At 39.5% G+C, this 13,272-nt stretch overlaps 2 protein-coding genes across 2 annotated transcripts in view; one reads left to right on the top strand and one right to left on the bottom strand.

Annotated features, from left to right (window-relative positions):
* Window positions 1-10,641, bottom strand: part of LOC124545024 (pre-mRNA-splicing factor ISY1 homolog) — a 73,207-nt gene extending 62,566 nt beyond the window's left edge. Inside the window, exons 1-3 of the mRNA XM_047123806.1 lie at window positions 10,534-10,641; window positions 10,389-10,411; window positions 10,062-10,225 (exon numbers count right to left, since the gene is read on the bottom strand). Coding sequence (XP_046979762.1) covers window positions 10,062-10,225; window positions 10,389-10,411; window positions 10,534-10,536 — 190 coding nt within the window. The 5' untranslated portion in view covers window positions 10,537-10,641. The remainder of the gene's footprint in view (window positions 1-10,061; window positions 10,226-10,388; window positions 10,412-10,533) is intronic.
* A 100-nt stretch (window positions 10,642-10,741) lies between these two features.
* LOC124545023 (general transcription factor IIE subunit 1) overlaps window positions 10,742-13,272 on the top strand; it is an 81,262-nt gene continuing 78,731 nt past the window's right edge. Inside the window, exons 1-2 of the mRNA XM_047123805.1 lie at window positions 10,742-11,317; window positions 11,405-11,571. Coding sequence (XP_046979761.1) covers window positions 11,194-11,317; window positions 11,405-11,571 — 291 coding nt within the window. The 5' untranslated portion in view covers window positions 10,742-11,193. The remainder of the gene's footprint in view (window positions 11,318-11,404; window positions 11,572-13,272) is intronic.

Raw genomic sequence — 13,272 nt, 5'->3', positions numbered from 1 at the left:
CTGGCACGCTCCTTGTGAGACCCACATTTCGAGCTTACTGTCCACAGACTACATTTGCAGTGCCCCCGCCAGCTATACTCATTACTAGCAACAGTCAATCTACATTTTTGTAACATGTAGCTGACGTCAGCCCAAACAAATACTGCTCATAACCATCTTTCATACAATGCCCCTGTCAATGGAAACCATCAGAATGTTTACTGTTACAAACTAAAATAATTTTTAAAGCAGGATTTTAAGTGCCCATTCGATACAGCAGCCTCAAATTAGACTAGTGCAATATTTGTTTTCTCAATATGTATTATCAAGGACAATAAAACACGAAGAATAATGAGTACTTCAGCGGTGACTGGTGCAGACGGCACAGGCCAGGATAGTGCTGTTGCGACAGGATTACCAGTTATTCTTTGTATGTTATTGTCCCTGATAATACAAATCGATGAAATGAGTATTACATTAGACTAATTTGGGACTGCTCTATCATATGAGAACTTAAAATTCCACTCTTAAAAATGAATTTGTTTGTAACAGGAAGCAAAGCAGCACTGAGTATTGCACAAGACTTGATGACCAGTATTTGTTTGGGCCGACTCCAGCTACACACTGCAAAAAATGAAATTAATATCTTCTGAAACACCACAGAAAATGCCCCTGACAGCTCTTGGGGGGCAGCTTGCTGTGTAGCCTTAATGACAATGCAAACTAATGTGAGCTGTGATTACCATAAGCCTTCTGAATTCTAGGTAAAGCTAATCAAGCTTCTTGTCACTGTATTGAAAGTGTTGGTTTCGCTAACTCACAAACGAATTGTCACCCTTCAAACAGATGTCCTACTATATTACAAACCAGTCCATTGCTGCAACATGTATTGTAATGTGTTCATGAGTAACATCACATATTTGTCAAAATGAAGTACTAACAAAATGTCAATTTGGTTTTCAGAAAAGCTTTTCAACATAAAATGCTTTCATTGATCAAATATTAAATGGATTGAATAACTGAACATCACCCAATGGGATATTTTGTGATCTCTCAAAAGCTTTTGATTGTGTGTATCATGAAATCCTTCTAGATAAGCTTAAGTATCGTGGTATGAGTGGGACAGTACACAAATGGTTTGATTCATATTTAACTGGAAGAATGCAGAAGGTTTAAAATTAACAGTACAGATGGTCTGCAAAAACCAGGAGAGTCCTCTATCTGGGAAGGTATCAAGAATGGTGTCCCGCAGGGTTCAGTCTTGGGTCCCTTATTGTTCTTAATATATATTAATGACTTGCCAATCTATATTCATGGAGATGCTAAGCCAGTTCTTTTTGCTGTTGACACAAGTATAGTAATCACACCCAACAAACAAGAACCAGCTGAGGAAATTTGCACATAATGTCTTTTAGAAAATTAGTACGTGGTTCTCTGCAAATGAAGTCTCGCTAAATTTTGAGAAAACACAGAATATACAACTGAAGGGGTGAGAATGATATAGTCCAAAGCCATATTTTTCTCAAAATACGTTTTTTGTGTTCGTTCAACTTCTATTCAACAGAGGAAGCTATTGCGAAAATATTGTAAGTTTCACTCACTAGATGGCAAAGCAGTCCACACTTGTTGTTCTCACATAGTGAGAAAGTAGTCTTTTTTGTGTGTGACACAACACAAAGCCACAGCAAAATGGTGCTTCCAAAGAAGAGGTTATTTCCATGCGTAACCAAAAATGAAGATACCTAGACAGAAATGGCCAGTTCTGAAGAAGATTATTCGTCCAGTGGAAGCAATTATTGTCCCTCTGATGAATATTCATCAGAAAATGACATGGTAAGTCAAAAATGCTTACTTTTTTAAACATTTAAAATGTTGAGACTTAGGACTGTATCAGAGTAAAATAATATTGTGTAATTATAACTATTATATACTCACTAATTAAAATACTTGTGTGTGAATCATGAACAAATTATACTTCTCCTATTAATTACTGCATTATTGGTAATAATTTTGATATTATAAGGCTATTTGTATAATATATTACAGTATGTTATATGCGTTGAAGTGGCTTTGGTCTGCCTCATTCTGAATACTTTGTTTGGCTTAGGATGCTGACGAATGTAAAAGAACCTAAAGGCAGAAAAAAAAGAAAAAAAATATGTGCAACTGGAAAATAGAAAAATGTAAATGTTGTAGAAATTCTGGCTCAGAGTACATATTGGATAAAAGAGGATGAACTATTGGAGCTAAAATTTGTGGTCTTGGATGTAAATGTAAAAACAAATGTTGGAGCAAAATTCATGAATGTGTAGATCAGATATTCCATTCTTTTTGGGATATGGGTGATTTCAATTGCCAAAATAATTACCTTCTGTGCAATATTAAGATGAAACAAGTGCAAAGGAGATAACTATGATCAATGAAAAATCTGAATTTAATTTTTTATTTTATGTATTTTATAAATAACATATTATTACTTTGATTAATATATTTTACTTTTTTAGTTACCCAAAGAAAAAGAAAAGTGCAATTCGCAGCGAATGGTTGCTTTTTTGTACCAGGTTAAGGTTAATGGCTGTAATATTTTGGTATGCAGAGAAGCATTTTTAAGTGTGCATGGGCTTCAGAACGTCTTAAGAACCTACAAAACAATTACATGATGGACACTCCACTTCTCCAAAGGACAGAAGAGGTATTTAAAGATTAAATCAATGTTGCTCACCATAAAAACCATAATTTTGTTTTATTCTGCTTATTTATCCAGTGTTTTTCTTTAAGTATCATATTCAAATATAAATTCACTAAATTTCTCTGTCCTGAGCATCTACCTATAAAATTACTTTTAGTCTTTTTCTTTTTTTCCAGGAAAAAAAGGGAATCCACCAAGGAAAATTTCATCAGAAGCAGTTCAAGTTCGTAAATAATATACTGAAGTATCAAACAATGGAAAATCCAGGATGGAATGTAACAATATTATGAAAAGGTAAGTTGCCAATGACCATATAGCGGAGATGTTGAGTTACAGATAGGCACAACAAAAAGACTGTCACAAATAAATAAAGCTTTTGGGCTTCGTCAAGAACAGACGGGCGAAGGTTGAGGCAAGGAGGGTTACGAGAACGTAGGATGTATTCCAGGGAGAGTCCCCACCTGCAAAATTCAGAAAAGCTGGTGTTGGTGGGAAGGATGCATATGGCATAAGTTCTGAAGCAGTTGTTGAAATGAAGGATGTAATGTTTGGCAGCATGTTCGGAAAGAGTGTGGCCCACTTGTTTCTTGGCCACAGTTTGTAGGGGGCCATCAATGCAGACAGACAGCTTGTTGGTTGTCATGCCCACATAGAATGCAGCACAGTGGTTTAAGCGTAGCTTGTAGATCACGTCTGGTCTTAGTTAGCCCTGCCTTTGATGGGATAGGTGATGTTTGTGACCGGACTGGAGTAGGTGGTAGTGGGAGGATGTGTGGGACAGGTCTTGCATCTAGGTCTATTGTGGGGATATGAGCCATGAGGTACAGGGTTGGGAGCAGGGGTTGTGTAAGGCTGGGCGAGTATATTGTGTAGGTTCGGTGGATGGTGGAATAATACTGTGGGAGGGGTGGGAAGGATAGTGGGCAAGACATTTATAATTTCAGGACACGATGAAAGGTAGTCGAAACCCTGGCGCAAAATGGAATTCAGTTGCTCCAGTCCTGGGTGGCACTGAGTTACGAAGGGGGAGCTCCTTCATGGCTGGACGATGCTACTTTGTGAGGTGGTGGACTGGAAAGATAAGGCACGGGAGATTTGTTTTTGTACAAGGTTGGGAGGATAATTATGGTCTGTGAAGGCTTCAGTGAGACTGTCGGTATATTTCAAGAGGAACCGCTCGTCACTGCAGATGCGACAACAACGGGTGGCTAGGCTATACAGAGGGATTTCTTGGTATGGAACGGGTGGCTGGTGGTTAGTAGGTTTGATATTGACGGAGGTACTGATGTACCCTTCATTGAGGTGGAGGTCAACATCTAGGAACGTGGCTTGTTGGGTTGAGTAGGACCAGGTGAGACAAATGGAGGAGAAGTTGTTGAGGTTCTGGAGGAATGTGGCTAGGGTGTCCTCATCATTGATCCAGAATGCAAATATGTCATCAATGTATGTGAACCAGGAGAGGGGTTTAGGACTCTGGGTTTTTAGGAAGGATTCCTCTAGATGGCCCATGAATAGGGTGGCATAGGATGGTGCCATGCAGGTACCCATAGCCATACTGTGGATTCTTTTGTAGATAATCCATTCAAAGGAGAAGTAATTGTGGGTGAGGATATAGTTGGTCATGGTGACTAGTGAGGATGTTGTTGATTTGGAATCTGTCAGGTGTTCAGAAAGGTAGTGTTCAATTAGCGGTAAGGCTGTGGGCATTAGGAAAGTTAGTGTAAACATAGATGGCATCAATAATAATGAGCAGGGCAGTGTGCGGTAAAGGGACAGGAACTGTGGAGAGTCAGTGGAGGAAATGGCTGGTATCTATTATATAGGAGGGTAGGTTCCACGTAATAGGTTGAAGGTGTTGATCTATGAGAGCAGATTCTCTCAGTGGGGGCACAGTAACTAGCCACAATGGGGCATCCTGAGTGGTTAGGTTTATGTAGAAGAGTGCGGGAGTGGTAGGGGTAAGTAGAGAGATGGACTCTGGGGAGATGTTCTGGGATGGGCCTGAGGATTTGAGTAGCGACTGGAGATTCTGCTGGATTTCTGGAATGGAGTCGCTGTGGCAAGGTTTGTAGTTGGATATATCTGACAGCTGGTGCGGTCCTCCTGCCAGGTAATCCTTATAGTTCAAAACAACAGTGGTGGAGCCTTTGTCTGCAGGTAGGATTATAAGGTCGAGATCAGTTTTTAGATGGTGGACTGCAGTTCTTTCTGCAGATGTAAGGTTAGTTTGAATGTTGAGGGATTTTGGGAATGATGCTGAGGCAAGGTTTGAGGTTAAGAAATTCTGGAAAGTTAACAGGGGGTGATTTGGAGGCAGTGGGGGTGAATCACGGTTGGTTGGAGGAGTGAACTGAATTAGGCAAGGTTCAATATTGGTCTTTGGTTGACAGGGTTCAATATTGGGTCTTTGGTTGAGTGTGATTAGTAGGGTTGGTGGCGAAAAAGTGTTTCCATTGTAGGGACTGGGAAAAGGAGAAAATATGGCTGTGGGGCAAGGCTTCTGGAGGAAAGGTTCATGACTGTGTTACAGGTCTGCTTAGGTTCTGGATTCTGTGTGGTGGTGGGAGGGAGTTTTGGAGGGTGGGCTAAGTAGTAGGTCTGTGACATGGGTTTTTTCAGCTGTGAGGGGGTGTGGGGGAGGTCTGGAGGTTGTTGTAGAGGGTGTGGACAGTGATACTCCAAGGTGGGAATTGGAAGTGAGCAGGATGGAAAGCTGTTTGAGATGGTGGTGTGCATGTTGCTCAAGTTCCTGCAGGGCAAGAGTTTCAGTGTGTTATGTGTTCCAGCAAATTGGGATTGTAGAGCAGGAGAATTTTGTGGATGGAGAGAAGGTAAGGAGGTTTGGGCTTGGTTGATATGGTTTTGCAGGACTATGTTGGTGAGGGCTAAGAATTGGCAGAATCTGAACAGGTGCAGGTCATTGTAGAAGGAGGGGTGGCAACCAGAGATGGGTAATTTGATGCTAAGGCCATTTTGGGGGATTCCATGAGCAGAGCAACAATGCAGAAACAGTATGTGGGACTAGGCTCTAGCTAGGAATAACGACATTTTTCTGTACTGACAGAGATGGAAGGAGCAAGGATCCATGGTGGTGGGAAAAATGTGAAAAATCATGTAAAAAAAAAAAAAACAACATAGAACTGCATCTGATAAATTTCACAAAAATACATCCAAATATTTGGGAAAAATCATGAGAAGGATGAAACGGATGCAGAGGGAGAAACAAGATGAAATCTGATGGAGTTGATGATAGTGAAAGGCGAAAACTCAGTAAAATTCGCGAGAAGTCACAAGGATCAGAGCGGAGAATAATAAAAGAATATATATTACAGTGGGTAGCAGGTCCAAGGGTGGATAAGTGTGAAGACAGGGAATGGCAGATGTGATGGTTGAGGTGGATTTAGTGGGTGCAAACTGGGATAGAACGGAGAAAGAGTGGGCGATGGGGAGGGGTTTGTATGATGAAATGCAAGATTGTGTAGCACTGGTAAGGTGTGGGAAATAGCAGACAAAAATACGGGAGATTGACGCAGGGAGTGATTAATTAGAAAGTCTAGGTTTCAGTTGCCTGAAACTGCGGTCACACACACACACACACACACACACACACACACACACACACACACACACACACACAATTATTGTTGACTTAGGCCTTAAATGCTGAAAGTTCTATTTCCCCTGTTTCAAAGGGATACTTCAGGTGTTAGAGTGAAACAATGGAAGAAAGCGATGAAAACAACATAAGAGGTGATACATATTGGCTACGTTATTTGAAATATTGTAGTCACTATCATTGTAAGCTATGTTGTATGTTGATTATCAAATTTTTGTAAACCTTGAATTCATTTAGTATGAGAAAGACCAAAGCCCAACGTTATGTCACTCAGGATAAAATATTTTTTATTACTCTTGTTTAACTTAGTTCACAACATAACTCTGCATACATGTATATTAACACATTGGAGAAATAAGCTACTTTTGTTGGACACCCATAAAAACTGAAATATGATTTACGGATTTATTCAAAGTTTTAAAATGTTCTCCTGAAAAATTTACATTTTGTGGTTTTGGATTACATCATTCTCGCCCCTTCAATTCAGTACGGCAAATGGTATAACAGCATTGATAGATACCAGACTATGAATAGAAGTCTGTTGCTAAGGCAGAAAATTCAAAATTTCTGGGTGTGTGCACTGATGAGAAATTGAATTGGAAAAAACACATAGATGAACTGCTGAAACAGTTAGGTTCAGCTACTTATGCTATTAGGGTTATTGCAAATTTTAGTGACAAACATATTAGTAAATTAGCCTATTATGCCTATTTTCATTCAGTGCTTTCACATGGAATCATGCAAACACACACACACACACACACACACACACACACGAATGACAGCTCCATTTATTCAATCGATAAAATTTTAAATATGAAGTAGTTGTGTAAACAAAACTTAAGTGAAAGTGACACATGCCACATTATTAAGAAATGTTCCATTCATGATCTATGGAACAAGTATTAATGTATGTATGTATGTGCATTAACGACAACCAATAATTTCAAGGTTGGTGCACACTGGCTGCCCATGACTACTACCCCCCCCCCCCCCCCCCCCCATGATGTAACTGATGTGATGCACTGTGTCAACCTATTTGCCATAGAGGAGAAAACGTCCTGGCTATCACTTTACCCATTCTAGACACTAGTTGGACTTATGTTGGTCACGAAATGATCAGTCAGGCACCAATGACCCAAAGAAAGAATGCATTACATTATTTAGAATGTTGCAAACAATCACAGCACTGATCAACACAACACTCAAAAACAACTTTAAAGACTGGTATATCATGGTGAATGACGTACCGCATCGCAACTCTTAGGGGTGTATGTGTCGGGGGGGGGTTTCACATGCGCAGCCTGGTTGAAGCATGGAAAACTATATTTATCTGAATCCAGGTGCTTGATTATTACAAAATACTACAGGTGGCACATGTGAACAACAATTGTGAATCTACGATTTTCTGCATTAGTACTGTAATGTTGCTGCTTTGCAGTTTGAAGAAGATCAATGGATTTACTGGAATAGCCTGCTCAAGAGCTCAATCTGAACATTACTGATTGTCATTCAGACGAACTAGTGTGTCAGAAACATGTTTGATCAACTTATCAACAGCAATATGTATCCAAAGACTTCTGACTTTGTATTACAAATGAGGATCATTTATTGTTTGACTCTGCTTTTGTGATGAGTTGCTAATTTCATGCATAACATAAAACAATTATGAGTTTCTATTCACTAGTTTTAGATGTAACAACTGCCTGATCTAACTGAAGTTATGTCACACTAAAGATTACTTAAAGGCCATTACAAAAATTTTAATATTAAAAAGTGGTTGCTCACATGACCTGCTATCCTTATTAAACAGAAGAGCTGAGCTGTCTTTCATAGCACTGTTACAGATATGCTCAACAAACTGCTGTGGAAGACACTAAAAGAAGGATACTTGGCCACTCAACAAGACTGTACATCAAAGAAGCAACCTCTTAATAGGAGTCAAGGATTATACTACTATTGGTATCGCTATTACTACTACTATTAATCTGCTAAATCAGATTGTGTAAGCCCCAGACAATTTCTTTGAGACAACTGCTCAACATCGTTAGATAGCTGCTCATGGTTACTGCTGGCAAGCAGAAATTTCCTGTGTCCACTCTGGGACCATATTTACACGCAGACCTCACCCAGAAGTCATGCATCTGCAGCAAAGTTGCTTCTAGATGTATCTTGGTAGCATGTATAGAGCACCCTACAGAAACCAAATTGTGGTCCCTTGCGTGTCCAATAGGTCACCGGAGCTGCTGCCAGAGTCACTGGGACAGGGAGCCAAAATAACTTTGGTAGCCTGGCTGGATCCTCTACTAGGCATATGCTGCGGCAGAGTTGTCATCACATGTTCTTTTTTTCTCTGCACCTAATAGCAGCAGGTCAGCAGGTGTGGAGTGTTCTGTGCTGTACTTAGTTGGGACTCCTGAGGCCCTACTTATAAGATTATCTGTTGTGCTTCCTTAAGTACACAGTCCTGAAGGATGGAACTGATGATATAATCTTTAACAGAAGGATACTCTGTCTGACCAGAAACTTTTTCTTCTTTACACTTCACTTCACTGAACGCTAGTACATCTAGACTCAGCCTTTTTAATTCTCTTTTTCAGATTTTCTAGCTTTCTCATTGGATTCAGTCTTTCAACAACAACCACCCCACTCAAACTCACAGAATTTTACCCTTTTGTTTTTTATTCAATCACTTTTTCATGGTCACCTGCACTTTGACAGTCTGGTCTTGGTAGTACAAATGGGGGGCTAAAACAGAATCTTTTGCTAATGGAGATCATAATGACACTTTTCAAATTACAAGTCGCGTGTCCTCTGGATATACATAACATCTTTAACTCAGTGTTTTTCATTGCCTTCTGCATTCTCATGCTGTTGTTCACTGCTGATTCTTCTGCCTTTTAGGGAACAGTTTCCAACCTCAATGGCAAGAGGGTGTCCTGAACCTCCATCCCTCCTGAGCCCTCTTTGGTAAGGCTGAGGCAAAACACAGGTGGCTCCTTTTACCAGAGATCAGCTGCCATTGCTGATCATTTGTATTAAAAGTTTAAGCCGCCCTGGCTGGGTTCAAATCCATTCTGACTATTAGTCAAAGACACTACTACTACTAAATGCTGGGTGGTGCCAAGAGGAAAACAATAAGGATTTCCAATGACAGCTTTGCCACAGCACAGTGAATTATCCAACTAGCTATTAATTTTGGTTCATTTCATGGTCACAATGATGGCCAGTGGCAGCAGTGGTGACCTAATGAATATAAGGAAGGTCAAAGAGCAGTTTCTGTTACCAGGTTCTGGACAAACAACCGTCATACGTCTGGAAGCAAATTGATTGCACATGTGTAACTTCTGGATGATGACACCACAATAATACTGATGCAAAATGAACATCGGTTGTTGTGCTTACAGCTAGACATAGGTGGAAATTTTCCACATAAAGCAGCTAAAACAAATAAGTACACAAAATGTATACTGTGTGTGTATTCATACACAAATATCGATTTAAAAAAGAAGGAACAATTGCGAAAATATAACAAAAACTTGTGAGCTTGATATGATGTTCATGGGTAACTATGATTTGGTCAGTAGAAAATTCTTAGGCCTATGAGCTTTTCTTACAGCGTAAAATATCCAACAGCCAATAAGTCTGTAACTGATTCAGTGGCACTTAAATATACTGTACTATACAGACAAAAGGCGAATTACAACGAAAGTTTTGAAAGTATCTATGTAAACTTCGGTTCATATTATAGTACAGAAGCAAAAATCAGCTGCCTACCGTTCTGTATTTGAGCAACTTTCTTGGCAATTTCTCTAATTATCTGCAACCGCCACTTTTCTGCCTTTGCTAAATCGTGACATTCTGACGCTAGGTATGGTCGGCGTTCCTTTTCCTTTCCCATGTCGTTGACGTGAGCTGCCCGCCACCGAGCCAGCGTCGTCCTATATTACAACGAATGATATATTAGTAAATTAAGTTAAAAACACAGTACAAAAATTTTACATGTAAGAACTGTAGGTCATAGGCCTTAACTAGTGTTGCCGGGGTTACATTAATGAATAACGTTCACTATTAATTTCAATAAATACATCTATCTCTACTTACATGGCCTTCTCCGCATTCCGCGCCTGAAAAACGAAAAATAGTGGTAAAAACTGATTCTCAATTCAAATTTTGCCATATACTGTTTATTTTTTGGGTATCGCGATGTTAAATTTCTTACCCACTGTTACAGGATATGTTTACTTACCATGATTATTATGTAATATAGAGTCTATTGCACAGGTTTCAATGTCTGTCATACAATTTCTTAAAACAATAGTAAAACATTCAGTCCCGATATCAACAACACTACCAAAACCAATGTGTATCACCGAAAACACACGAGTACAATACATCATCAAAGAACTACAGCGACAGAGATCACACTTGATAATGGAAACGCACAGAGCAACGTGAAAGTGGCAGCTTGGGCCAGTCGCTCAGATGCGGCGTTAGTAGTTACGTGGGAGGGGTGTCAATTTGTGGTTGTAGTACGTAAACAGTGTTTGTTGTGTGTACGTACGGATTTGTTTACAATACATGAGAGAAGACAGAGTAATGCAGAACAGCGGTGACTACAGAGTGATCAGTTTGTGCTTTGAGTCTCTCGTTTTCGGGACAGTTTAATCTGTGTTAACAGAGCTCGTCGTGTGCGACGTTTTGAGCCCTTGCTTAATACCTTCAGGAGTGTGGAAAGTTGGCTTGGTTTAAGAAAAATCTGTCGTATAACAATGCCATATACAAAAATGAAATCAAAAACAGATTGACCCGACGTTCAAAATTGAAATGATTTCAGTTTCCGAAGATATGTGACACAAAGTCAGTTTCTTGAAAGGAAAAGTGTTAAAGAGTGCTTGTGGTACCTATAATGGGAGAAGAACGCTTAGTAACAGAGGTACCAGATAGTCTGAAGAAGCTGGCAAGAAAAGTTGTTAGAGGTTTTTATACAATAGAAGATGCCTTGATCATTGATTTACTTGTCAGAAATCCTTGTAAGTTTAACTAATTCTTATATCTACTTTCTAAAACGTACAGCCTAATGTTGTCTCGAATTTTGACCCTTTATTTTATCTATTTAGGTATGAAGGAAGATGACATATGCGAGCTGCTGAAATTTGAAAGAAAGATGTTACGAGCACGAATAGCAATACTGCGAAATGACAAGTTCATTCAGGTTCGCTTGAAAATGGAAACGGGATTAGACGGAAAAGCGCAGAAAGTAAACTACTATTTCATAAATTATAAGGTCAGTGCGTCAACTTCACATTATACACTCCGAAAACTTATGGACTTTGTAGTCTGGCCTGAAACAATGCACAGCAATAACTTGTACAGAAACCATATTTTTATTTCAGTCCATTTTCTAATAGATGTAATGATTAAAATGCCCTATTTTTGTTATACATGTTATTAATATATTATTTAGACGAACTATCAATGTACAAAAAAAGAAACATGTAGTAGTAAAATGAAGTTCTTGTGGGCAGTCATTTGAAAAATACTGTGTTGATAATGTTCATCCATGTTTAGTTATCCGAACCACGGTACAGCCTCATGTGAAATTTATCGTGTTTGCTTAAGTCTTTCAGGATGTTCATTGCTGTATTACATTTAAGGTAATGTGTGCATATCTTGAATGACATACAGCATACATACATTCTCTGTCATCACATTTGATCCATAACATTCTGCACTGCATGTGCAGAATGTTGCGAGCTTTCACTTAAGGTGCCTGGACAGACAAAACTAAGAAAGAGACTGTCTGGGAGATTTTTCTTTTGTCATAAATATAGGAATACTGGTTCCTTAATCCTTCACGTTGCTATTAAGTGTTATGCTCCTCCAAAAATTGATGGAAACTGTGACTGAATGAACAACACTCCTGATTTTTCTTTATTCACCAAAAGTCTATGAACTGATTTTAAGTGAAATTAAGACACTAATACAGAGTAGGATGCCTGACAATGCCATTTTTTCACTTTTTGTTTGTATTAGTAGATAACAGAGGAACACTCTCGAGTGTTATCGCAACTGCACAGACTATCTTGGTACGCCTCATGGCCGGTCCATGCTCCCACTGAGAGCCACCTATCCGCAGTCCCTGTCCATTATACCCCCATTTGCTACTTAAAGATGCCCACAGGAGGTCGTACGTCTTTTGTGCATTCACACTGGAGAAAGTGGATCCTTTGCCCGGCAAGGCTTATTAATTATATGAACACATGGTGTCTGTTCCTTCTAAAGAATGACGTCATACAGATCCCACAGATGTTAAACACTATATGTAAATGAAAGGAGGATCACTGGTTTCAGCTGTAGTAGGATATTAAGCAGAATCAGTCCAATCTCCTGTGGGAATCTTTAAGTTGCGAACGGGAGTATAATGAACAGGATAGGTGGCACTCAGTGGGAATGTGGATTGGCCATGAGGCGTACTGAGATAGTCCCTGCAGTTGTGATAACACTTGTGTCCCGGATGGCACAGTGGTTACCGCACCTGCCTAGTAAGCAAGGGATGTCGGGTTTGAATCCCGGTTCGGTACACATGTTTGCTCATTGCCACTGATTCCGCTTTAATGTCCTGTTGCAGCTGAAAGCAGTGATCCCCCTCCCATTTACATATAGTGTTCAACAGCTGTGGGATATGCATAGTGTCTGTTCTCTCAAAGAAACAAGACACCACACATTCATATAAACACAAAGTCCTTGGATTCTTTGAAAATAATGAATTTTCTCAGCTGTGCCCAGGCAAAAATGATTACACAGCAGTAAGAGTTTACGGTCAGAAAATCCATAAGAATAAACTGTGTAACTTTACAGAAATGTTCATCTCCTATAGTAAGCAACATGGCAAAGAATGGGATCTTTCAAAATTTTGTGAATTCAGGGAAAAATGATGTATTATGGTGGTGGTGCTGGCACACCATCAGTTTGTATCTGTGCAATA

Source organism: Schistocerca americana, chromosome 8 (genome assembly GCF_021461395.2).
Source record: "Schistocerca americana isolate TAMUIC-IGC-003095 chromosome 8, iqSchAmer2.1, whole genome shotgun sequence".
Classification (NCBI taxonomy): domain Eukaryota; kingdom Metazoa; phylum Arthropoda; class Insecta; order Orthoptera; family Acrididae; genus Schistocerca; species Schistocerca americana.
Note: the sequence above shows the minus strand (reverse complement) of the source record. Positions and strands in the feature narration are given on the sequence as shown.